This window comes from Anguilla anguilla, chromosome 5, assembly GCF_013347855.1.
Source record: "Anguilla anguilla isolate fAngAng1 chromosome 5, fAngAng1.pri, whole genome shotgun sequence".
NCBI classification, from domain to species: Eukaryota; Metazoa; Chordata; class Actinopteri; order Anguilliformes; family Anguillidae; genus Anguilla; species Anguilla anguilla.
Window position 1 is genome coordinate 59,659,595 of NC_049205.1, and position 24,476 is coordinate 59,684,070.

Sequence of the window (24,476 nt, forward strand, 5' to 3'; positions counted from 1 at the left end):
CTGGTTGTCCAGGTTCTACTCCTCCCTTCCCTCCCTCACCAACATATTGTGGTCTGGCCATGGAGAAGCTCACACAGTGCCTTGGTCCAGGTGGTGTCACAAACCTACAACACATTTTAGACACAATTTAATTTACCTGGTGGTTGTAATGTTTCTGTGAATGTGCTTTTTCTGTGGATTTCTCATAGTCTTTCAGTACTGCTGTTGCTGTACTGACAGGGAGACTGTCAGTCTTGAGTCGGTCAGTCCTTGCAATGGCGCCCTCTTCTGGAAAATGCATTTAACCTCAATGTTTTGTTTTTTTTTGCCTTCTGCAAGTCTTGCATTTGCAATTATTTGAGGAGCCATATCCTAAAAAAAGTAGTAATGAACTTTTTCAATTCAAAATAAGAAATTAATCTATTATGTCTACCGAACTATATTGTGTACAGTTTATTTGACAAGAGTGTCTACTAGTCTGGATGATAAAGTAGGTTGCTTTTAGGAATGTTTGGCATTGATGTGCAGTCATATCAGAGAGTCTATAGAGGCCACTCACTGTACGCTGGCTGTTCTTCAGGAACGCTGTTCTTCAGGAAGGCTGTTCATCAGGAACGCTGTTCTTCAGGAAGGCTGTTCTTCCGGAACGCTGTTCATCAGGAACGCTGTTCTTCAGGAAGGCTGTTCACTGAGACTAACCTGATTAAATGGTGCTGAGCAGGAACTGTAAGTGTCTGAGGAAGTCTGGCCTTCGGCTGGCAGGTTTATACGTGCTGGGAATGTGGAAGCGCTGAGTGTATCGCACCAGGTCACACAGGCACTGTGAACGTGATCTGTGTGTGTGTGTGTGTCTGTGTCTGTGAGTGTGAGTGTGAGTGTGAGTGTGAGTGTGAGTGTGAGTGTGAGTGTGAGTGTGAGTGTGAGTGTGAGTGTGAGTGTGAGTGTGAGTGTGAGTGTGAGTGTGAGTGTGAGTGCGTGTGTGCGTGTGCGCGTGTATATATGTGCATGTCTGTGTCTGAGTGTGAGTGTGAGTGTGAGTGTGAGTGTGAGTGTGAGTGTGAGTGTGAGTGTGAGTGTGAGTGTGAGTGTGAGTGTGAGTGTGAGTGTGAATATATGTGCATGCATGTGTGTGTGTGTATGTATGGTATGTGCGTGCGTGCGTGTGTTTATGTATGTGTATGTACATGCATGCGTGTGCAGTTCTGACTCCCCCTCCCTCTCTCTCTCCCCCTCTCTCTCTCTCCCTCCCTCCCTCTCTCCCCCTCTCCCTCCCTCCCTCCAGCCGGCTCGGCGCTCCAGCGCACTCCTCCACCCGGCGGTCATGTTCAGCACGCGCAAGACCTGGGACCTCGGCCACGCCCCTTGTTTGCAGGAGCTCTGGAAGAAAGACGTCTCATTGGACGGTGAGTGTCACATGGGGGGGGAGGGGAGGCGGGGTGGCTGCTGGTGAGAAATCCAGTGTTGCCGCATTTTTGAGATTACTGAGAGGGAGACTTCCTGCAGGGTGGGGGGGGGGAGAGAGAGAGGAAGGGAGAGAGAGAGAGAGAAAGCGGGAGGGAGGGAGAATGAGACCGAGAGAGGGAGAGAGAGCAGGAAGGAGACAGGCAGCGCAGTTTGAGCTGGACGTGTTTCGGGAGAGACAGGCACAGGAGTTAACAGGAGGTGCTGTTACAGTGAAGCCAGTCTGTCCTGTCGCCATGGAACAGAGAGAGTCATGACTCGGGCTCCCAAACACTGGCTCTATTGTTATTGGCTGACGCCGGTCCTCTCTGTCGCTGGGCTGCAGGTGAGTGGAGTGGGGAGCAGTGATTGTGTCTGCGCAGTTTGGATGGTGCGCGGGGGGGGGGGGGATCTACGCTCAGCGGTACAGGAGGTACGGATGTGGAGCCAGGTGTAATGAAGGTATGGTTGTGTTGTACTGAAGGTACGGTTGGGTTAAGGCAGCTAGTTGTGTAGGATATGGTTGGGTTAATGTGGAGCCGGGTGCTCAGGATGTGTGGCTGTTTTTCGGAGTACTTATGTAGGATGTGAGATGTGCGGTTGTGTTGGGGGTTAGTGCTCAGGGCTAGTTGTGTTGGATATGCGGTTGTGTTGGGGGTTAGTGCTCAGGGCTAGTTGGGTTGGATGTGTGGTTGTGTTGGGGGTTAGAGCAGGGCTAGTTGTGTTGGATGTGCAGTTGTGTTGGGGGTTAGTGCTCAGGGCTAGTTTTGTTGAATGTGCGGTTGTGTTGGGGTTAGCATAGGGCTAGTTGTGTTGGATGTGCGTTTGTGTTGGGGTTAGTGCTCAGGGCTAGTTGGGTTGGATGTGTGGTTGTGTTGGTTGTGTGATTGTGTTGGGTTTAGAGCAGGGCTAGTTGTGTTGGATGTGCAGTTGTGTTGGGGTTAGCACAGGGCTAGTTGTGTTGGATGTGTGGTTGTGTTGGTTGTGTGATTGTGTTGGGTTTAGAGCAGGGCTAGTTGTGTTGGATGTGCAGTTGTGTTGGGGTTAGCACAGGGCTAGTTGTGTTGGATGTGTGGTTGTGTTGGTTGTGTGATTGTGTTGGGTTTAGAGCAGGGCTAGTTGTGCTGGATGTGTGGCTGTGTTAGGGTTAGCACAGGGCTAGTTGTGTTGGATGTGCGGTTGTGTTGGATGTGTGGTTGTGTTGGATGTGCGGTTGTGTTGGGTTCAGCATACGTATGCAGAGCTTGCTTGGTGTTAATGGGGGGTCAGTGATAGGTGCTGTAGTAACAGGTGGGTTATTGAACCACAGAGCCTGTGTTCTGGCGGCGGTGAGACTGACTCCAGTTCAGCCGCTCGGCTCCCACAGGCTTCTCCCTTACCTGTTTGGCGGGAATGAGGCTTAAGCCAACACGGCCTGCCTCACCTGGGGTTAATACATCAGCCATTAACACTGCAGGCAGGCGGCTGCGGGCCCGTCTCTGGGGATGTTATCTTACTCACGGTCTGATTGTGAGAGACGGGGACAGACCCGCATAGCGCTGGTGTGGGAAAGAACTGAGGGCTCCAAGCCCTGCTGCAGGCATCTGGGAGGTTATGGAGGCCTGCTGTAAGCCTGGTGTAAAGCTGGTATTAGCCTGGTGTAAAGCTGGTGTAAGCCTGGTGTAAAGCTGGTGTAAGTCTGGTGTAAAGCTGAAACACTACAGGGATGGCATATACATTAGCCGCATGACAGAGGATGAGAGGTTTCACCTACATGCACTTCACAGATACAACCTTCACCAAATCTCCTGAGATCTATCAATCTACCAGACCCAGAACGATCACACAGAAACACACAGAGTGTGTGTGTGAGTGTGTGTGAGACTGTGTGTGTGTTTGAGGCACGTGTGTGTGAGTGTGTGTGTATGTTTGAGGCACGTGTGTGTGAGTGTGTGTGTGTGTGTGTGTGCGTGTACATGCGTGTAAAGCGCTGTTTTGTCTCCACAGCGAGCTCAGTGGATTTCTTGAGTGAGGCTGAGGAGGAGAGCTCCTTCCTCTCACTGCAGAATTCAGTCTTCCCACGCCACTGTGTGACCTCCGACCTCACTGATACCAGCAGTACAGGTGACCAACAGCTTCTTATACAGGTGAGTCACGAGAGGAAAATGTACACACACACACGCGCGCGCACACACACACGCTCTTGCTGTTCCTGGCACTGCATTTTAAGTGGTGAAAATCCAGTCTTGTGACTTTGTGTTCCCAAATCCCTGCAGCCCCCTCCCAACCCCCACACAGGCGCTGGGCAGAACCTCAGTCCTTTTCCCAGAGTTTTAATGCCATTAGTGAGTGCGTGTGTGCCCCTGCGTCAGCGTTCTGGTCAGCCAGTGGTCCTCCAGCCGTGTGTGTGTGTGTGCATGTCTGTGCGTGTGTGTGTGTGTGCGTGTGTGTGTCTGTGCGTGTGTGTGTGGGTATGGGCGTGTATGTGTGTGCGTGCGCGCGCATGTGAGGGGTCTGTCTGTGTGTGTGTGTAAGGTCTGTGTGTGTGGTTATGGGCGTATGTGTGTGTGTGTGTGTGCATGCGTGTGTGTGTGCGTGCGTGTGAGAGGACTGTGTGTGCGTGTGTCTGTGTGTGTGTGTTTTTGGCATGTTTGTGAGGACTCCACAGGGCTGGGAAAGCTAACGGTGACATCACTAGCTTAAGTTCCTTACCTCAACCTCCTGTTGCCATACCAACAGTTTACATGTCTGCTCACCTCTGAGTAAAATGTTTGTCGCTGGATTTGGGCCGCTGTTTGTGTTTAATTATAGACGTGCACAGAGTTTCATTCTTCTGCTCAAGTTGCCAATTGCCATCAATTCAAGTCAACATTTGTCCGTGAGGCAGTATCTCTGCAACAGCGAAGGTCCCCACCTACACCCACCAGGGCAGATTCAAATCACACCCAACCTACTGTACAGACACACGTCCCAACAACCTGTACAGGCGGATCCTGACTTTACGTCTTAGACAGGCATGAATCAGAGCCCACGTTCAGTTTGGGCAAGATAGCAGACTGTGGTCCTACTTCACTCCCTTAATCACGGTCTAAGCTGTACTCCGTTAAAGGTACAGTGTAGCCTCTGATACAGCGAATAGACCCGACCAACTGTCAATTTTTTTAATTTTATTGTGCGACAGCCGACAGTCTCGTGTCTGAGGGGTTTTTCTACTTCTTCATTGTTTTTTTCTGAAGTAAAGGTGTGCTGGTGTTTGATATCAGTTGAGAAAATGACAGTTCAGCAGGAAAATCTAGGCTGTGTTTATATTTTGTAGTTTAAGCCCTCTGACCCGAGTGTCAGGTCTGCCTACCTCAGCATTCCCATTCACAGGTATGCTGACTGTCAAAGAGAGCCTGATTGGGTCAAACGCGCCATGTGACCTTTGTCTCACACACTTGTGACCTCACAATAGGACCCCCTGAGAGAACCTCTGGCATGCATTTTGGATTCTCTGTGTCACATGACTTCACAATGTCACTCAACATATCATCGTGTCTCTGTGTTTCTCCCTTTCTCTTTGTCTCTTTCACTCCTTTTCTTTCTCTCTCTTTGTTCCTTTTATTTCTCTCTCTTTGCCTTGACGTTCCTCGGCAGAAAGTCACCTGGTCATGCTCCTGGATGGCATCATGTGTAATTCTCACATTACATTTTTTTTTATGGTTGAGTCTTAGTTTCTTGTGCTATTGAGTACTGCCTTAGGCAATCCCAGGATTTTATAGAATCAGCTTAGCTTGAGTCCTTAACGTGACCCAGAGCTCAGTTTGGCCCCCCCCCCCCTTGAACCTCCTAGGACCTTGTAGAAACTGGGTCAGTTTATCTCATGGTCCTAACAGAGAGGCACAGGTCTCTGTTGTTATCAGATCACTCTTTGCCATTTTGGGAACGTAGTATTGGTCCCAATTTTCTATTTTCATAGTTGGACCATGTGGTAAGCAGGCCATTCCCTTATTATTTGTGATTTTTATTTTATTTTTTTTTAAAATTGTGATTGACGCTTGCTGTCTCTGCCCCCCTTCTCCACAGACCCTTCAGGAGAAAGTGTGCGAGTTCCAAGCCCGTCTGCGCAGCCAAGAGGCCGGACGGCAGCTGCAGCTGCAGCGTCTGCAGCAAAACCGCGAGCAGCGGCTGGAGCAGGGACACGAGCAGCAGTGTCTGCAGCAGGATCGCGAGCAGCAGTGTCTGCAGCAGGATCGTGAGCAGCAGTGTCTGCAGCAGGACCGCGAGCAGCAGCGTCTGCAGCAGGATCGCGAGCAGCGTCTGCAGCAGAACTGCGAGCAGCTGCAGCAGCTGCGGGACAGGGCGTCGCTGATTCGCAGCCTGCAGGGCGTACTGCGGGAGCGGGAGGCCCAGCTGCACAGAGCCCCGCCCACAGGTGAGGAGGGGGTTCGACGAAGCGCGCGCGGGACGGGTACGAGGGTCTGCAGAGGGCCGGTGTGGGAATCCAGGGCTGGGACTTCATTCGGATTTAGATTTTCATTTGCGTTTACCTTAAAGGCTTGCAATTTGGATTTCACAGTTTTTTTTTTTTTTTTGTCATTTTAAATTACACATGCATCCACAGTATCAACGTTTTACTCGAAGGTTACAATAAACGTGTGTCATAACTTCAGTGTCCCGGTTAGAAACCCTGCATGTTTACGTTCAGGGTTTTAAGACGCAAGTCGTTGTCCCTCTCTTTGAAATGTAGTTGTGTCTTAAACTCAGTGATGAAGTTCATAACCCTGTGTGACTAAATCATAATGCTGATTATGACAGTACTGACAAACAAAAAAACTGATTTTTTTTTTTTGGTGCTTTTGAGAGAATTGAAATTCTTTGGGGTGAGGATTAAAGCATTCTTGATGGGGAATGGCCACAGGAGCACTGCCAGGACTTGTTTCCTTTGTGGTCCTGTGAATCAGCTGTCTGCTCGTGCGATTCTGTCAGCGCGTCAGGAGGGAGGTGCCGCTCGCCCTCCGGGTCTTTCTGTCCAGGGGTGTGCCGAAATCCCTGTCAACTGCCGGGGTAGTCCCCGCAGCACGTGCTGACATGTCAGTGGCCCGCAGCGGAGCCTGGGGCGAATATTTATTCCCCAAATCAGCCGGGAAACGGCACGAGTCACGCGGTGCAAGTCGGCAGTAATTTCTTCCTGTTTGCGTGTGTGTGTGTATACGTGTGTGTGTATGTGATATGTATCTGTGTATGTGATACGTCTCTGTGTATGTGATACGTCTCTGTGTATGTGATATGTATCTGTGTATGTGATACGTCTCTGTGTATGTGATACGTCTCTGTGTATGTGATTTGTATCTGTGTATGTGATATGTCTCTGTGTATGTGATTTGTATCTGTGTATGTGATATGTCTCTGTATGTGATTTGTATCTGTGTATGTGATACGTCTGTGTATGTGATTTGTATCTGTGTATGTGATACGTCTGTGTATGTGATTTGTATCTGTGTATGTGATATGTATCTGTGTATGTGACATGTATCTGTGTATGATATGTCTCTGTGTGTATGATATGTATCTGTGTGTGTCCGTATCTCTCTCTGCAGGAGCTACTCAGCTTCTCACAGACAGTCGGTCAGGCCCGGCGGTGCAGAGACTGACAGGCTGTCACAGCCCTGCGCAGGAGGAGAAGGCTCAGCTGCAGGACCGACTGCGCAGCCGAGACAGCGAGCAGCAGACCCTCATCCTCCAGCTGCGCACACAGGCACGCAACCGCCATTCTGCAGTCTCACCTGTCCCATCAGACCTGTCCTAAACCTGATCACACCTGTCCTACACCTGTCCCATCACCTGTCTCACACCTGTCCTACACTTGATCACACCTGTCCTTCACCTGTCCCATCACCTGTCTCACACCTGTCCTACACCTGATCACACCTGTCCCATTAGTCCTGTCCTGCACATGATCACACCTGTCCCATCAGACCTGTCCCGCACCTGTCCCATCACACCTGTCCTAAACCTGATCACACCTGTCCCATCAGACCTGTCCCGCACCTGATCACACCTGTCCCATCAGACCTGTCCTAAACCTGATCACACCTGTCCCATCAGACCTGTCTCGCACCTGATCACACCTGTCCCATCAGACCTGTCCCGCACCTGTCCCATCACACCTGTCTAACACCTGTCCCTCACCTGTCCCACATTATATACTGAGTCCCATTACACCAGTCACGCCTCTCCCACAGCAGACACTGAAAAGTGCGACCGAAGGTTCTAAAGCTTTGACCGCTGCTTGTCCTGCAGGTGAGGGAGCTGGAGGAGAAGCTGCTGGACCAGACCCAGGAGGTGGACCGGCTGCGCTCGGAGCTGGTTAGAGAGAGAGAGAGTGTGTGTGTGTGTGAGAGAGAGAGTGAGAGAGTGTGTGTGTGTGAGAGAGAGAGGAGAGGGAGAGAGAGGGTGAGTGAGTGAGAGTGAGTAGTTGTTTCAGTGACCTTCGCTATGCACTTATTATACGTCACTTTTGATAAAAGCATCTGCCAAATTAAATGTAATGAGAGTAGGGGGTCAAAGAGAGAGAAGGATAGAGAGTGAGAAGAAAGGAGAGGGAGGGACAGTTTTAGAGAAGAGGAGAAGAAGAGGGAGTAAGAGAGTGGTGAGAATGTAAGGGGAAGGGGGGGAGAGGGAAGGAGATGGAGAAAGAGGCGAGTCATTAGAATCCGGTTTGTGTAAGATAAAGCCCCCCCTAAAGGCTAAACCAGTCCTACAGGAGTTTCCCCTCCAGCTTCCTCATCCTTCCCCCTCAAAGCTGCAGCTTTAAATTCCATCACATGGAGCCAGGTTTTCCCCCGCGTTCGTAACGAGATTTACGGCTCGACTGCGCAAGAACACAGAAACGTTTCGCCGAGTGTCACTGCTGAGCCCCTTCCGCGTGTCGCTGAGCCCCTTCCGTCTCCACCAGGGGGCGACAGACCTGGAGAAGCACCTGGAGATCCTGGTCTCAGAGAACGAGCGGCTCAAACAGGAGCTGAGCGCCTGCCAGGCCTCGCTGAGGGAAGCGCTAGAGCCCCCGCTCACCTGCACCAACTGCCAGGTCAGGGCACGTACACGCATACATGCACACATACATACATATACACACACACATACACACATACACGCACCCGCACACACATACATACATATACACACACACATACACGCACCCGCACACACATACATACATATACACGCATACATGCACGTACACACACACACACGCACATACACACATACTCACACACACCCGCACAGCCAGGTCAGCAGGGCATGTACACACGTACACATATACACACACACACACACACATATACACTGACAAACAAACACACACATACACTGACACACACACCCGCCCAGAATCACACACACACACTGGCCTGTCTTCACTGATCCTGCACTAGGTTGTCATGGTTTCTCTCTGTGTGCTCTCTGTCACCAAGGCAGGCCAGGTAGTCAGCCGTGGAGTGCAGTCTGTTTGGGGCCAAACAGCAGTCGAGTTTATTTTGGGTTTTTCTCCACCCCACTCCCCCCTCCCCCCCCCCCCCCCACAGGATGCAGAGTGCCTGCGCGCCGCGCTGTCCCAGCGGGGGGAGGAGGTGCAGCGGCTGGAGCGGCGGCTGGGGGAGGTGCAGCGGGGGCAGGAGGAGAAGGCGGAGCGGCTGGAGGAGCTCTCCCTGCGGCTGGAGGAGGCGCAGCGGGAGCGGGCGGAGGTGGAGCTGCAGCTGGGCCGCAGGCTGAGGGACTGCCAGCAGGCCCTGTCCCAGCAGGCCGCGCTGCCCCCGCAGGTCAAGGTGAGACGGGCGGGGCGGGGTGCGGTGGGCCCGGGGTGCGGTGGGCCCGGGGGGCAGGGACGGGGGGGGGGGGGGGCACGGGCAGGGTGTGGGTGGGGCCAGGCGGGGGGTAAAAACTTGTTCAATACTGTCCACTGTGTCTGTATCTGCCTGTGTCTGTGTCCGTCCAACTACTGTTCTGTCTGTCCACCTGTATATTTGTTTCTGTTTGTGAATGTATTCTACTCATTTTTAAAATTTAGTTGTTAATGTGTGTGTCTGTGTGTGCATGTGCACGTGTTCATGTGTCCATGTATGTGTGCGTGTGTGCGTGCGCGTGTGTCTGTGTGTGTGTAATACACATGCTCAGATGGATCGATGCGTGTATGATTTTGCGCTGTCTGAATGTAAACAGGGCTGTGCGTTCTTACTGTGCGTGGGGAGGGCTGCGTTCTTACTGTGCGTGGGGAGGGCTGCGTTCTTACTGTGCGTGGGGAGGGCTGCGTTCTTACTGTGCGTGGGGAGGGCTGCGTTTCGGGGGAGGGCTGCGTTTCGGCGCAGAGCTCTGACGCCTCTCTGCCCCCGCAGTACGTGACCCGCACGGTGGAGGTGGAGTCGGCCGAGTCGCAGCAGGCCCTGTCGGAGGCGCACGGCCGCAGCCTGGCGCTGCAGGAGCAGCTGGGCGTGCAGAGGCAGCTGCTCAGGGAGCTGGAGCAGCAGCTGCACGAGTCGCAGAGGACCTGCGGCCAGCTGCGCACGCAGGTACGGGCCCTGACCGAGGGGTAGCCCCGCCCCCTACCCCAGGGGTAGCCCCGCCCCCTAACCCAGGGGTAGACCCGCCCTCCACCCCAAACCCAGGGATAGCTCCGCCCTCTGCCCCTAACCCAGGAAAAGCCCTGCCTTCCACCCCCTAACCCAGGAGTAGTCCCGCCCCCACTATCCCTACCCCTAAACAAGGAGTAGCCTCGCCCTCCACCCCTAACTGAGGGATAGCCCCACCCGCACTTATACTACCCCTCAAGCCACGCCCCTTGCTACCTCTACCCCCAACTAAGGGGAAGCCCCACCCCAAACCTAGGAGAAGCCCCACCCCTGATAGCCCCACCCCTACTACTCCCACCCCTGCCTGAGGGATAGCCCAAACCCCAACCCTCTGTATGCCTTCACCCCTCCTAACTTTAGCATTCGCTCTGGGACTCTGTAATTAGGCTATCGCTGCTATCGTTAGGGCATAGCCGTTAATTAAAGCTGGGCTGCGGGAATGAATCCAGCGCGCGCTGGCTCTGTTCCAGCCTGTCTCTGCTGCGGCCAGAGCAGAGCAGAGCAGAACAGAACAGAACAGAACAGAAGCACAGCTCAAACTCATCTGCACACTGTACCGTCACTGCCCTTGCCTGCGATTGGCCCAGACGTGTCACACGGGACAGCAGAACCAATCGGCAGAGGGCATGTATAGCACGTGGGGCGGTATAGCGGGTTTCCTCTGAGTCACGCCGTCCTGGCAGGCAGCGGCGGATCGAGGGCTCAGACGGATTACTGAGCGATCCCGCCGCTGGCGTCACAACAGGAAGTGCTTCTGCTCCGACGTGTCACTTTCCTGCCGGCACTTCTTTGTAGTGATGAGGGTGAGACTTCGTAAAGCTTCGGAATGGGTGGAGCTGCCAAGCGTCGTCGGTCAGTTATACCTGTCAGCCAATGAAACGATTGAGCTTTGGCTCTTGCCCCTCCCCATCCTGATCTCATTCCATCACACCTGTCCCACAGTGCTGGGTGTATGTCCACCCCCCCCCCCACCCCCTACCTTCCCCCTCCAAATCGCTCATAAAATGTGGGTCTCATTGCTTCCCCATCCTTACTCCCTCACTCGCTGTGGTCATTTTTCATCTTCCCCTGATCATTTCCCAGTCACAGCAGGAGAAACAGTATCCTGGTCATTAATAGGCTACCCCTTTTCCACTGTACAGCTGGAACCAGCCTCCTGTAGTATCCCATAGGAGGAGTCTCACCCAGTGTGCTGCCCCCCCCCCCCCCCCCCATGGAGGCTAACCGCTCTCTCCGCTTGTGTTCCAGCTGGGTACGGACAGGAGACGTCTCTGTGGCCTGCTCTCTTACGCCGTTGGCAGGGGCAACGGAGAGGTCATTCGTAGCTTGTCCAAGGTTGGACTTCTGTTTGGTTGCCTGGAGGGGGTCAGAGGTCATTTAGAAAATGGAGGGAAAGTTACAGTGAAAGAGGGCTGGATGCCAGTTAGAGAGCAGTGACTTTTAACATACTTGGTTTTTAATATGACAGGGTTTTTTTTTCCTGAACCTTTTTAGCTTGTCTTTGAGTCACTGCACTTATAATGATTTACTGCATCAGGTTCATGTTTGACCCCTGAAGCAGTTTTTTTTTAGATGACTCTCATACACCCCTCATTTCTCATTGAGTCTGGTCGGTAGATGTATGACCATACAGTAGTACTTCCTGTGTCCCTCAGTTGTACTTCCTGTGTCCAACCTCCTAAATTCTCCCCTTTTGTTGAGTAGTGCTGTACCAGGCCTGAACCCCTCCACTCCCCTCCCCCCTACGTGCCGTAGCAGGTGTAGGTAGCAGCATACCTCCTAGGCCTGACCCTGGGTCAGTGTGTGTTACCAACACACAATGTTAGCGGTTAGGATAGCGGCTGGGTTAACTGATCCTCGATCAGTGCGTAATGGAGCAGTCTTATTGGAACGTGTTGTAGAAGCAGGCTTCCCCATCCCAGCCTGCTGGACTAAGCATAGCCGCTACACGATAGTCTGTTGCTTTGGGTAGCTTAGCCTAATATAGCATAATGCATTTGGTCAGCAGGATGGGTTGTCTGTGTGGTGTAGACAGTAATGGGTGACCCATATAGGGAATGGCTGAACTGTTCTGGCTTAACTGGTGGTGAGGTGAAGAGGCTACAGCCCCCCTGTAGTGGGGTTTTTTTAGGGAGGGGGCCTGACCTCGTGCCCCTATCTCCGCGTGCAGATCCTGACGTACGAGGGGGAGATGGAGCGGGTGCAGGGCCAGCTGGAGGCGGAGATGCAGTCTCTGGAGGAGGAGAAGAACCGGGTCATCGAGGAGGCCTTTGTCAGGGCTGAGAGCGAGATGAAGGCCGTGCACGAGAACCTGGCCGGTCAGTTGCTCTGTCCTCCCGTCCGTCTGTCAGTCGCTCTGTCTTCCTGTTAGTCTGTCTGTCTGTCTCTCTCTGTCCGTCTGTCCTCCCGTCCGTCTGTCAGTCGCTCTGTCTTCCTGTTAGTCTGTCTGTCTGTCTCTCTCTGTCCGTCTGTCCTCCCGTCTGTCTGTCAGTCGCTCTGCCCTCCCGTCCGTCTGTGTCAGTTGCTCTGTCCTCCCATCAGTCGCTCTGCCCTCTCGTCTGTGTCTGTCCTCCTGTCAGTCTGTCTCTCAGTCGCTCTGTCCTCCCGTCTGTGTGTCTGTCCTCCCATCTGTCTGCCTGCCTGCCTGCCTTTCTGTCCGTCTGTCTGTCTGCCTGCCTGTCTGTCTGTCTATGCATCTGTCTGCCTCTGCCTGTTTTGTCTTCTTGCTTACCTGTCCTGCCGTCTCTCCTCGCCGTGACGTCCCTCCCTCTGCGCAGGTGTGCGGATGAACCTGCTGACGCTGCAGCCGGCCCTGCGCACGCTCACCTGCGACTACAACTGCCTGAAGAGGCAGGTGCAGGACTTCCCCGTCATGCTGGAGAAGGCCATCGGCGAGGCCAAGCAGGAGGTGAGCCGCGCCTGTCAATCACTCTGTACCGCACCACAGATCTTCGTGCCAACCAGACGGCCAGGCGCTGCGCTCGTTCTGTCCTCAGTGCATCCTTACTGCAGGACGTTCTGCCAGAGATTCTCTATAATAACCAGATGGTCAAACTTCCTCCCGTCTTCTGTGCTTCTTTATTCAAGCAGTTTGGGAGTTTCCAGCGCTATAGTATGATATATAAATAGTAGTGCGTAAGGACAGAGAATCCATAGCCGCTGGCGTTGTAGCAACAGCTGTTCTATCTTTAGTTAGCCGCTTACATAAATAATCACACTTCGCACTTATTCTGGTATTCTGTTTTTAACCACATGCCTTCATGAATATTCATAAGGAAACGGCTAATCCGAAAGCTTCAACAATGGCAGAGATCAAACTTTGACTGTTAGAATGCTGAGCTGGCCGACTTGTTTGTGTAAACGAGATACTCAGACCTGTTTCTCAAAGTCAGTAGCACTGCCTTGATAGTCCCGTAGTTCAGTAATGTCACTGATTGGCCAGAGATCACACTCACCTGCTGCGTCAGTTTCAGATCAGTCCCTGATTAGAGGGGAGGAATGGAAACCAGATTTGAGTGTCCCTGGTGTAGACGCCATTTCATTGCGTGCGGTTGTGACTGTATGGCCGTGACCCCCTGACCCTTGACCTTTCCCCCCTGACCCTTGACCTTTCCCCCCTGCTCACAGATCTGCCAGGTGATCGCAGAGGTGAGCACCGCCAACCAGGAGCTGCTGCGCAAGTACAAGCGGGAAATGAACCTGCGCAAGAAGTGCCACAACGAGCTGGTGCGTCTCAGAGGTGAGAGAGCGGAGGGGACGCCGTGGCAACCGTGACATCACAATCCCCGCTACAGTCTACTGTCTACTGTCAGCAGCACTGCTCTGTACACAGTGTATTCACCTCTCTGTCTCTCTCTCTCTTTGTCTGTCCCCCTCTTTCTCTCTCTCTGTCCCTCCCTCCCTCTCTATCTCTATCTCTCTGGGTCTCTCTCTCTCTCCCTCCCTCCCTCCCTCCCTCTCTCTCTCTCTCTCTCAGGTAATATCCGTGTGCTCTGCCGGGTTCGGCCCGTCAGCCAGGAGGAGCTGAACGCCGCCGACGCCAAGAACATGGTGACCTTCGACCCCGACGACGACGCGGTCCTCCACCTGTCCAACAAAGGGAAGGCCATGTCCTTCGAGCTGGACAAGGTGTTCCCCCCTCAGGCCTCGCAAGAAGAGGTGAGCCCCCCGTGAAGGCTGGATTTAGGGGTTCACTTCCCAAGGGAAATGGGGAAATGACCCCCCGTGTCATTCTCCTTTGTACAGGTCTTCCAGGAAGTGCAGTCCCTGATCATTTCCTGCATCGACGGCTTCAACGTGTGCATTTTCGCCTACGGGCAGACCGGCTCAGGGAAGACCTACACCATGGAGGTATTTCAACCCTAAAATCTAATTCTGCTTTTAAATTCATACTAAAATTAGCTTTTAAGAAAATACCTCTCTCCCCATCATCTAGTATTTCATAATTATTTCATAATTCATTTGGCTTGCTTTTTTTTTTTGGCGGGGGGGGGAGGCCAATCAAGAAAGGCTGAGCGTGTGCATAGGAGACATTTCTACAGGCCCCAGTTTCTGAAGTGAACTGATGAATGAGACTTGTGTGGGAGGCTTACATGCAATGTGCAGCATCTCTCTCTCTCTCTATTCTAATGTCCCACTGCAGGGTGGTTCTCAAACCCCCATGTGGTAGTTTAGTCTGGACACAGTTATTATTACCGTTACTGCTTAGTAATGCTCTTCAGCACTGCGTGTGCGTGGTCCTGCCATCGTCTCATGTCTCCCCCCCCTCCTTTTTCCCGCCTTTTCTCTCAGGGCGTGGCCGAGAACCCCGGCATCAACCAGCGCGCGCTGAAGCTGCTGTTCTCCGAGGTGACGGAGAAGGCGCCGGACTGGGACTTCCACATCACCGTCAGCATGGTGGAGATCTACAACGAGACGCTCCGGTGAGGGGGGGCGAGGTGGGGGTGGGGGGGGGACTGGGACTTCCACATCACCGTGAGCATGGTGGAGATCTACAATGAGACGCTCCGGTGAGGGGGGGCAGGGGGGCGGGGGGCCAGGGGGGAGACTGGGACTTCCACATCACCGTGAGCATGGTGGAGATCTACAACGAGACGCTCCGGTGAGGGGGGGGGGCGGGGGGGGTGAGGTGGGGGCACGGGGGGGGGGGGACTGGGACTTCCACATCACCGTCAGCATGGTGGAGATCTACAACGAGACGCTCCGGTGAGGGGGGGGGGGGGGGGGGGTCACATGACCCTGTCTGTCCAGGGATCACACAGGGGGGTCACATGATTCTGTCTGTCCTGGGATCACACAGGGGGGTCACAGAGGCGTGCTTATTTCCTCTGGTCTAATTGGGGCAGAAAATAAGCCGGCTGCAGAAAAGCTGATTTTCAAAAAAAAAAAAAATTTGGTCTTTTCTCCGATGAGCACAAATGCTTACAGTGTGATTACTAATCACCGGGGCAACCCCAAGACATGAGTAATTCAGGAGAACGCAGGCTAATTAATTGCTTGTCAGAAATCATTAGCGAATATCACAGGGAAACAAGCCCTCTCTGACGAATGAATCCAGTGTCATTTTTATCATTTTTAAATCGCTGCATTTTTCCATCTCTGGAAATGGCAGTTGGTGGCTGTGTGGTTGTCATTCTGACTTTGAGCCATTCTGAGCCACATTGGGCAGATTTATTGGGGTGAAAGGCCACGATTTGCTGGAATTATGGAAGCTTTGATTCAGGCTCTGTGAAATGATGCTCTGAACAGAGGGGCATTGTGGGAAGGCTGTTACACAGAGACCCCTGAACAGCTGGGCTCAGCAATGTCACGAGCCGCCGTTGTGTTTACATCTGACAGCCATCTGTCAGTGTCTTCATATTAGTCTGCATTCCAGCTTTTAAACAGGACTGTGTGTGTGTGTGTGTGTGTGTCTGTGTGTGTGTGTACATGTGTCTGTGTGTGTGTGTGTGTGTGTGTGTGTACATGTGTCTGTGTGTGTGTCCGAACACATGTGCTTGCGTGTGTGTGTGTGTGCTTGTGCGTGTCTGTGTACGTGTGTCTATGCGCATGTGTGTGTGTGTGTGTGCGTGTGTCTGTGTGTGTGTCCGAACACATTGTGCTTGCGTGTGTGTGTGTGTGTGTGTGTGTGTGCTTGTGCGTGTCTGTGTACGTGTGTGTATGCGCATGTGTGTGTGTGTGTGTGCGTGTGTCTGTGTGTGTGTCCGAACACATTGTGCTTGCGTGTGTGTGTGTGTGTGTGTGTGTGTGTGTGTGTGTGCTTGTGCGTGTCTGTGTACGTGTGTGTATGTGCGTGTGTGTGTGTGTGCATGAGTGTGTGTGTGTCCGTCTGTGTGTGTGTGTCCGTACACATTGTGCTTGCGTGTGTGTGTGTGTGCTTGTGCGTGTCTGTGTACGTGTGTGTATGCGCGCGCGCTTGTGTGTGTGTGTGCATGAGTGTGTGTGTTTGGGGACAGCCCAGCTGTTAAAAGTGGATTATATTTGATGTCCATCTGGCCGGCTGGCTTGTGTATGAGAGCAGTCGGCTCAGTGCAGCATAAGCACCGTCTCCATTAGCTGCTCACTGTTTAGCCGCCGAGCATCAGATCCAGACCAGGAGACTCATACATAGACAGCAGCCAGAAGTCCCTAATCCCTCTGAGTGGCCCGACTTCTTTAGGCCACATTTGGTCACATCAGATGCACTGAGAACTCTCCACCAGCTCAGCCAGTCATCTCTGTGTACACAGTTTAAAATCCTCCCTGTGTACACAGTTTAAAAACATCTCTGACTCTGTGTACAGTTTAAAATCCTCCCTGTGTACACAGTTGGAAACATCTCTGACTCTGTGTACGCAGTTTAAAATCATCTCTGTGTACACAGCTTAAAATCCTTTCTGTGTACACAGTTAAAAACCTGTTTGTGTACACTGTTTAAAAACATCTGTGTGCATGTGCATGTAATTCTGAATGCTGGTGACACCCTGACAGCACCGGTTCCTCCCTTTAGCTTCAGGGTGGGAAACCCCGTTTCTGAGGCCTTCAGCCAATCCTGGATGTTGTCCAATCTTCCACTATTTCTGTAATTGGTCCAATTGTTTATGTGATGTGACGTTTTATCTATATTTATCGATTTGTCCATGAATCGCAGCTGTAGATGGTTCTTGTACCCATATATATTAAACGTTTTACTGTGATACAGTGTACGGGTGAACCAGCATTGGTAGAACTTGCCGTGGAATCCAGAGCTTAGAGAGATTGTGCCATTTCTGCACGGGAACCAATGTTGTGGTGCGATGTTTCCCTCAGGAACCTTCTGGGTGACAACCCCAGTGAGAAGCTGGACATTAAGATGTGCCCAGACGGAAGCGGCCAGCTCTACGTGCCGGGACTGACGGAGTTCGCGGTGCAGAGCGTGGAGGACATAAACAAGGTGAGTGCAGGCCCACGGATGGAAGGACAGACAGACGGAGAGACGCATTTGGTCATCATGCGCTCTGTGTTACACTGATGAGTGGAAGGTGCCTGCTCTGCATTACATGGCTAAACAAATCTTTTTTTAGAGCAGTAACAGAATACTGTGTGTGCGTGTGTGCGTGTGCGTGTGCATGTGTATGTTGTGTGCGTGTGCGTGTGCGTGTGCGTGTGCGTGTGTGTGTGTGTGTGTTGAACTGTGCCCTGGTGTTCTTTGGATCCATTGTAACTTAGGCTCCACACATAAATTTAAGTAATTTGGCAGTCTTGCTTGGTGAACTAACTGCATGTTATCCAATCAGAAACCACCAGGCTGTAAATTAGTGCTAAATTTTCAGTTACTGTAATTTAGTGTTCATCGCCCGTAACATGTTGATCACATTGGATCTACAGGATTTGTGCTGTGACTGTACTTCCTCTGTGAACCCGTACCCTGTCGGCTGACCTCTGACCTTCCCGCAGGTGTTCGACCTGGGTCACATGAACCGCGCGACCGCGTGCACCAACCTGAACGAGCACAGCTCGCGCTCGCACGCGCTCCTCATCGTCACCGTCTCCGGCTTCAACTCCTCCACCGGCCACCGCACCTCAGGTCCGAGCGCTGGACTCCTGCGTGCAGAAATATACACACATTCATGAACAGATTTCGTAGGACACGTACATACATCCATGCATACAGTACGTACATACATACATACTTATGTACAGTACATACATACATTACATACTTATGTACAGTACATACATACATTACATGCATACATACTTACATATGTTCAGTACATACGTACATTACATACATACACACGTACAGTATGTACGTACGTACATATGGACAGTACATACATACATACCTACCTACATACATGAACAGATTTCATTTTTATACAATAGTCCATATTTACTGAAGTGATTCAAGCTAAATGCTTTTCAAGTACCGTGCAACAGCAGAGCCCCAGCTGGGAATCAAACCTTTTCAGTTACAAGCCCAGTTCCCTAAATGTTATACTACACCATGGTTGTAATACACTGGCAGACAAAATGAAAGATCCACACCGCAGCTTAACATGCTAAGTCTTATGCAAGGACTTTCTGAATCCGGCTGTAACTGCTGACCGTGTGTGTATTACAGTCACATGACGTGCAAAAATTGGACATGGGAGTGTGTGCCTGTCTATCAAACGCAGCCGCATCTGAAGGCCGTTGCCGTCCCTCATGTGGAAGACATTAGCATGGCGTGCCCTTGGAGGCTAATGTCTTTAGCGGCCTCTAACTGCGCAGAGTGGCTGGTGATTACAGTCCATGTGAACCCGAGTGGAGAGACTGTGTGCGTTGTCTTATGTAACTATGCAACGGGCTTGTCGGTCCTGGAGGGCCGCTGTGTACAGTAGGCTGTGTACTTCAACATGAAGTGCTTAATTTAAGTCGCTGATTGGATAGAGAGAGTCTACGCAGCTTGGCTGCGGTGTCTAATTTGGCTCATGATAGAGAGGGCACCAGGAAAATCCTCAGATACTGTGGCCCCCCGGGGCTGGAGTTAAACCCGCAGACACAGCGCCCCCTCCAGGACTTGAGTTAAACATACAGACACAGCGCCCCCTCCAGGACTGGAGTAGTACATCCGGACTGTATTCCAGTGGTGGTTTTCAGCCATGTGAAATTCTGCTAAATTCCTAAATTGTGAAATTCTGTACAGAACATCCGTGCTGCAGTTGTAACTTAAAGATTTGTCCTCGCTGTCTTAACCCCGCCCCCACTCCCTTAACCCCGCCCCCACAGGTAAGCTGAACCTGGTGGACCTGGCCGGCTCGGAGCGCATCGCCAAGTCTGGGGCGGAGGGCAGCCGCCTGCGGGAGGCGCAGTGCATCAACAAGTCGCTGTCGGCGCTGGGCGACGTCATCCACGCCCTGCGCTCCAAGCAATCCCACGTGCCCTTCCGAAACTCCCGCCTCACCTACCTGCTGCAGGACTCCCTCAGCGGGGACAGCAAGACGCTGATGATGGTGCAGGTGAGCTGGGGGTGCAGGGGTGCAGGTGGGCTGGGGGGTGGGGGAGCAGGCTGGGGGGTGGGGGTGCAGGTGGGCTGGGGGTGGGGGAGCAGGGCTGGAGGGGCTGGGGTCTGTGATTGGGAGGTTGGGTGAAGCAGTGTTAAGGTGAAGGGGTTCTGCCAGGTGTAGCAGTGTTAAGGTGAGGGGGTCTTGTCAGGTGTAGCAGTGTTAAGGTGAGGGGGTCCTGCCAGGTGTAGCAGTGTTCAGGTGAGGGGTCTGCCTTAGTGAGTTGTAATGGTCTCTGTTTGGAATGCGGTACCTCAGTGGGGGAGAGCCAGCTCTGCTCTGATTGGTGATCCGAGGCCCGAGCGGTTCTGGAACAATGGGCCCGATTGTGTGCTGGTGCAGTCATGTGACCCCCCCCCCCCCCCCCCTCCCTCAGGTCTCCCCGATGGACAGCAACGTGAGCGAATCGGTGTGCTCCCTCAAGTTCGCCCAGCGCGTGCGCAGCGTGGAGCTGGGCTCCGCCTCCCGAAAACAGGCCGAGAACTCCTCCACCTCCTCCTCGCCCACGCACGACAGCGTGGAGGTAAGAGCAAGACCTCCCCCCCCCTCCCCCCCGCTACCACCCCCCCCCCCCCCCCCCCGCCGAGCCCCACTCCACGTCCGCCTGCCTCTCTTCCACGCGTGGTTGCCAGGCACCCAGAGGCGCGCAGCGGGGCGCCCGTTAGGCCTCATTCACGCTCTGTCCGTGTCGCCCGAGGAAGATCGAGGGCGTCACTCAACATTTATAACCTGAGAAGGCCTGCAGGGGGGGAGGGTCCTGCTGTCTCTATGGCAACGTGCCGCCAAACCCCCTCCCGACCGTTTGTTTGCGTTTTGTAAACTGTCCAATCACACGGTGCGAGAAAGTATGACTCCACGCATTCCAGAGGTGCGCGATATTGAGAAGGTGCAGCGCAACACTTTTTTTTCCCCCCAGTCGAAAAAACGTCATTTTTATCGAGCGGCACTTGTCGCAAGTGTCACACGACCAAGTATAAAATAGACTTTAGCCCTCAGCTGCCCCACATTGCTAATCCTGAGCTCTGTGCCATGGGCTCATTATTGAGCACGTAGTCAGGAACAGCTTTGCGCGCACATACACACACACAGACACACACACCTTTGAGAAGCAGAAAGGGAGAGCTGGACACATGCTACATTCACACCCTTTTATTTCTGCAAACCGGTGCTTACTGGACCCGGGTTTCGGTCCTGCTGGACTGCCGCGGGTCCGGGTTTTGGTTCTACCCGTCCTTCGTCAATCTCAGTCTCGACCGAGACGTTTCTGGTCTGCTGCTTTGGATTTGACGCGTCTTGACAGAGCTCGATTGATTCGGTCTGATCAGCTGAAGGTTTAATCGGCTAAAGTCCCTGCCCTCAATTAGACTGAGCAAGCACACAAGAAAACTTTACTTTTGACTTATGTGTCTTGTTTTTAGTAGTGCACAGCAGCGTCTCATATTCATTCACAGTGGACTTGCAGTACAGCAGATAAGTGTCTCGAGAGGAGATATTGGAGATCAGTATTCAGGTAGAATCTGAGTAGATTAATTGGGCCTGTTTGTAAGTCCAGATACACTGCAGCTCGGTAAGACTCGGACAGAGAGGTCCTGCTGAGAAGCGATCGGCTCAGCGCTTAAACTGCTCGCGTTGAGTTGCTGTTCTTCTTTTTGTGTTTTTAAAATGCAGAGGGCATTTTTTGCATAAATAAACCCATGAACAGTTTTAATGATGCTGGATAAGCTCTCACCCCCCATCGTGCAGTTCTGCACGTGAGAAAATGACCTCTAACCATCTGGGGGAATCTGGCCTCCCTGCCTCTCCCTCTCCATCTCTCTGAAATTCAAACATTATATAGACATAAATATGTATATATTCATATGCTGCTGTGGTTATGGAGTGTTCATCCTCTCCTAATAGGATCTCTCTCTCTCCTTCCTTCCTCCTCTACCTCTCATACTCATGTTTTCTCTCTCCCTCTCTCTCTCTCTCTCTCTTTCTCCTTCCTCCTCTACCTCTCATACTCATGTTTTCTCTCACTCTCTCCTCCGTCCTCTACCTCTCACACTCATGTTCTCTCTCTCTCTCTCCTCCATCCTCTACCTCTCACACTCATGTTTTCTCTCTCTCTCAGCTTGACTCTCCTCCTGTGACGCCGCTCCCCATCTCCCGCACCAGCAGTGTGGGCTCCACCCTGGCATCCGGGAGCAAGACCCCAGGGTCCCGCAGGAGGTCGCAGTCCCACATTACTGCAGGTGGGTACAGGACAGCGCACACGCGCACACACACGCGCACACACACACACGCGTACGTACACTCACACACACACGCGCACACACACACACGTACGTACACTCACACACACGCACACACACACACACACTCACACGCGCACACACACGCACGTACGTACACACACACACACACACACACACACACACACACACACACACGTACGTACACTCACACACACACGTACGTACACTCACACACACACGTATGTACACACACACACACACACACACACATACCGCTCAGTCGTACCCAGACTGTAGCAGTAGTTTCTCTGTAGTGCACTTCTCTCTCATTTCAGGGGTGTGAAACTGGAGATTGAACAGCCTATAGTTTTTTAGGATTAGCACCTCTCTCTCTCTCACTCCCTCTCTCACTCTCTCTCTCTCTCTCCTGCTCTCTCTCTCTCCCTCTGTTACTCTCTATCTCTTTCTCTCTCTTTCTCCTGCTCTCTCCCCTCTCTCACTCTCTCTCTCCTGCTCTCCCGCTCTCTCCCTCTCTCACTCTCTCTCTCTCCTGCTCTCTCTCACTCCCTCTGTTACTCTCTATCTCTTTCTCTCTCTCTCTCTCCCGCTCTCTCACTCTCTCGCTCGGTCTCGCTCTCTGAACAGTACTGTTAGCTCCACCCCCTGGCCCGCTCTGACGGACGCTCTGACTCTGGTTGATTTGCAGAGTGACATGTAGACGCGTAGGCACCTGACAGGTGGGGGACGGAGGGCAGGTAGGTGGGTTTTAAACTGGACCAGCTCAGCTTGGCATGGAAAACCCCCCCCAGGCGCTCAGCATGGCATGGTGCTCACCAGTGTCATACTCCGCCGATGCCCATCTGGCTCTAACACACCCCCCTCCCCCACCCCCACCCCCCCGCCCCCCCTGATCAGCTTTGGTGTGTGTGTGAGTTCGCTCACCAGTCATCTCTGCTCCTGCTCTCTGTCCCCGCTGCCTCACGCTGACTTCCCCCCCCCCCCAAACACACGTCTGAAACGCAGTTTCTGTTTTATTCTTCTCCTCCTCTTTTAGGAAGGATGAAGCTCACCGCCTGATGGGAAACTTCTGGACTGACCAGGACTCGACCCGGTTCATTAACAGTTCATCACATGCAGGGGTGGGGGGAGGAAAAAAAGCTTTTTTCTGATTTTCAATACTTGGGACGGGTGTCCACAAGCACCCTGGTTCTGGTTCCCACGTTTGCGTTCGGCCGAGAGAAGCTCGTCTCGCCGCCCGGCAGGCCAGTGGACACGTTCTCTCGTGACGTCGGTGGACGGAACCCAGCCGGATGTAAACGATCGTTCCCTGCGGAACTGGCTCAACGGAAAACCGTGCTCCGTCGCTTTAAGAAAAAAGCTCAGATGGCTTCCTGCTGCCACGCCCCCTCTACTGTGACATCATCTCCCAGCAAGGGGGAGGAGCTAAAACTACACCTTTGAGAGTTCCTGACCCCTTGTGAAAGCGTTGGATTCGCGGTAAAGACACAGCCTATTCAAGCTAGTCTGCGGTTGGGGTAATGAGGACTGGACCCCCACCCCCCCCACAGACAGACATGGTGGACCACTGGCAATATTCTCCAGGACAAAAACGGAGTCTTCCAACTACAGTATTTGGTTTATTATAAATTTTTATTTTTTATTTTGTTTTTATTTGTTTTGCAAAATGCACTTTAGATGAAGCTGTTACCTTAAATGTGTTGTAATATTGTGTATAGCTTTTTCAGCTACAAATGTCCGTTAGCAGTATATTAAATGCAACCATTTTGGTCTGTTGGAACTTGATGATTTCACACAAAATCAGCACCGAATAAAGCACAGCAATGCGATTTTCCAGGACCTAGTTTTTATTTTACTGTAATGGTTTTATATACTAAATTAATTTCGGCAATAATGACGATGTGCATCTTCTGTGCAGTGGAAACCTCTACAGCCGTAGCTGCTCTGCGCACGCATTTCTGTTCCCGTCATCTTCCTGCGAATTAGAGGTCGAGTCAGCTGGGGAACTGGCGGATTTTTGTTTCAATCTGCAGCCGATCGGTAACCGCAGGTGAAACGGTGACCTGGAGGGGGCGCTGCTGAGGACTGAACCTGCATCCTTCAAATCAATGGGCCTCTTCGGGCACGAATAATAATGTTTAGGATTACGGCTAGCGGCTAGCAGGGTCTCTGCCACGTTGTCACGACAGTGCCACCCAGAGGATCCCTGCTGCAATGGCGCCTTGGCAGGGGTGGGGGTTGAGGGGTTGGGGTTGGGGGGGGGGGGCGACACGTGTTAATTGTGGACATTTGCTCATGCTTGCTTGAGTTTTCTGAACGCTGCCGGCGTAGATTTCTACGCCGTTGTGTTTTTTTGTATGTTCTTTTTAATAAAGCTGAAAACGACGGTCCGTCTCTGCCTCGAGTCTTCAGGAACCATTTTCGTTAACGGACGCCGTACGGTAAGCGGCCGGATCTTCTGTCAGGGCGATAACGCGGAGCCAGGAGTGGATCTTGGCCTCCCGTACTCACGAAAAACGAAGACGAGAGTTCAGCGGCTCACATTCCGGTAGTACAGTGCGATGGTTCAGTTCCTGAAAAGTGATCTTTGTAAACCGTGCACCCACAGCTGCAAGAGAAAAAAAATAAAGTCTCGTTTCATGGAATTTTTCCCAAAAAGTGCAGCTGGTCTTGAATTCGGTTTTGTCTGAACGGTCTATTCATAAAAT

The 24,476-nt window shown here is 52.4% G+C and overlaps 1 protein-coding gene across 6 annotated transcripts in view; it reads left to right on the forward strand.

Annotated features, from left to right (window-relative positions):
• Window positions 1–23,602, forward strand: part of kifc3 (kinesin family member C3) — a 42,753-nt gene extending 19,151 nt beyond the window's left edge. For 5 of the 6 annotated variants that reach the window (XM_035418379.1, XM_035418377.1, XM_035418374.1 and 2 more), the window contains 20 exons: window positions 1,262–1,382; window positions 3,406–3,545; window positions 5,464–5,812; window positions 6,978–7,135; window positions 7,681–7,746; window positions 8,336–8,467; window positions 8,967–9,206; window positions 9,774–9,947; window positions 12,178–12,325; window positions 12,785–12,915; window positions 13,635–13,746; window positions 13,984–14,165; window positions 14,253–14,357; window positions 14,799–14,929; window positions 17,295–17,418; window positions 17,922–18,051; window positions 19,239–19,468; window positions 19,890–20,036; window positions 21,627–21,747; window positions 22,805–23,602. In XM_035418379.1, coding sequence (XP_035274270.1) covers window positions 1,301–1,382; window positions 3,406–3,545; window positions 5,464–5,812; window positions 6,978–7,135; window positions 7,681–7,746; window positions 8,336–8,467; window positions 8,967–9,206; window positions 9,774–9,947; window positions 12,178–12,325; window positions 12,785–12,915; window positions 13,635–13,746; window positions 13,984–14,165; window positions 14,253–14,357; window positions 14,799–14,929; window positions 17,295–17,418; window positions 17,922–18,051; window positions 19,239–19,468; window positions 19,890–20,036; window positions 21,627–21,747; window positions 22,805–22,827 — 2,925 coding nt within the window. In that variant the 5' untranslated portion in view covers window positions 1,262–1,300 and the 3' untranslated portion in view covers window positions 22,828–23,602. Of the gene's footprint in view, window positions 1–1,261; window positions 1,383–3,405; window positions 3,546–5,463; window positions 5,813–6,977; window positions 7,136–7,680; window positions 7,747–8,335; window positions 8,468–8,966; window positions 9,207–9,773; window positions 9,948–12,177; window positions 12,326–12,784; window positions 12,916–13,634; window positions 13,747–13,983; window positions 14,166–14,252; window positions 14,358–14,798; window positions 14,930–17,294; window positions 17,419–17,921; window positions 18,052–19,238; window positions 19,469–19,889; window positions 20,037–21,626; window positions 21,748–22,456; window positions 22,506–22,804 lie in introns of all 6 variants that reach the window. The other variant, XM_035418375.1, reaches the window with a different exon arrangement.
• The last annotated feature ends 874 nt before the right edge of the window (window positions 23,603–24,476 follow it).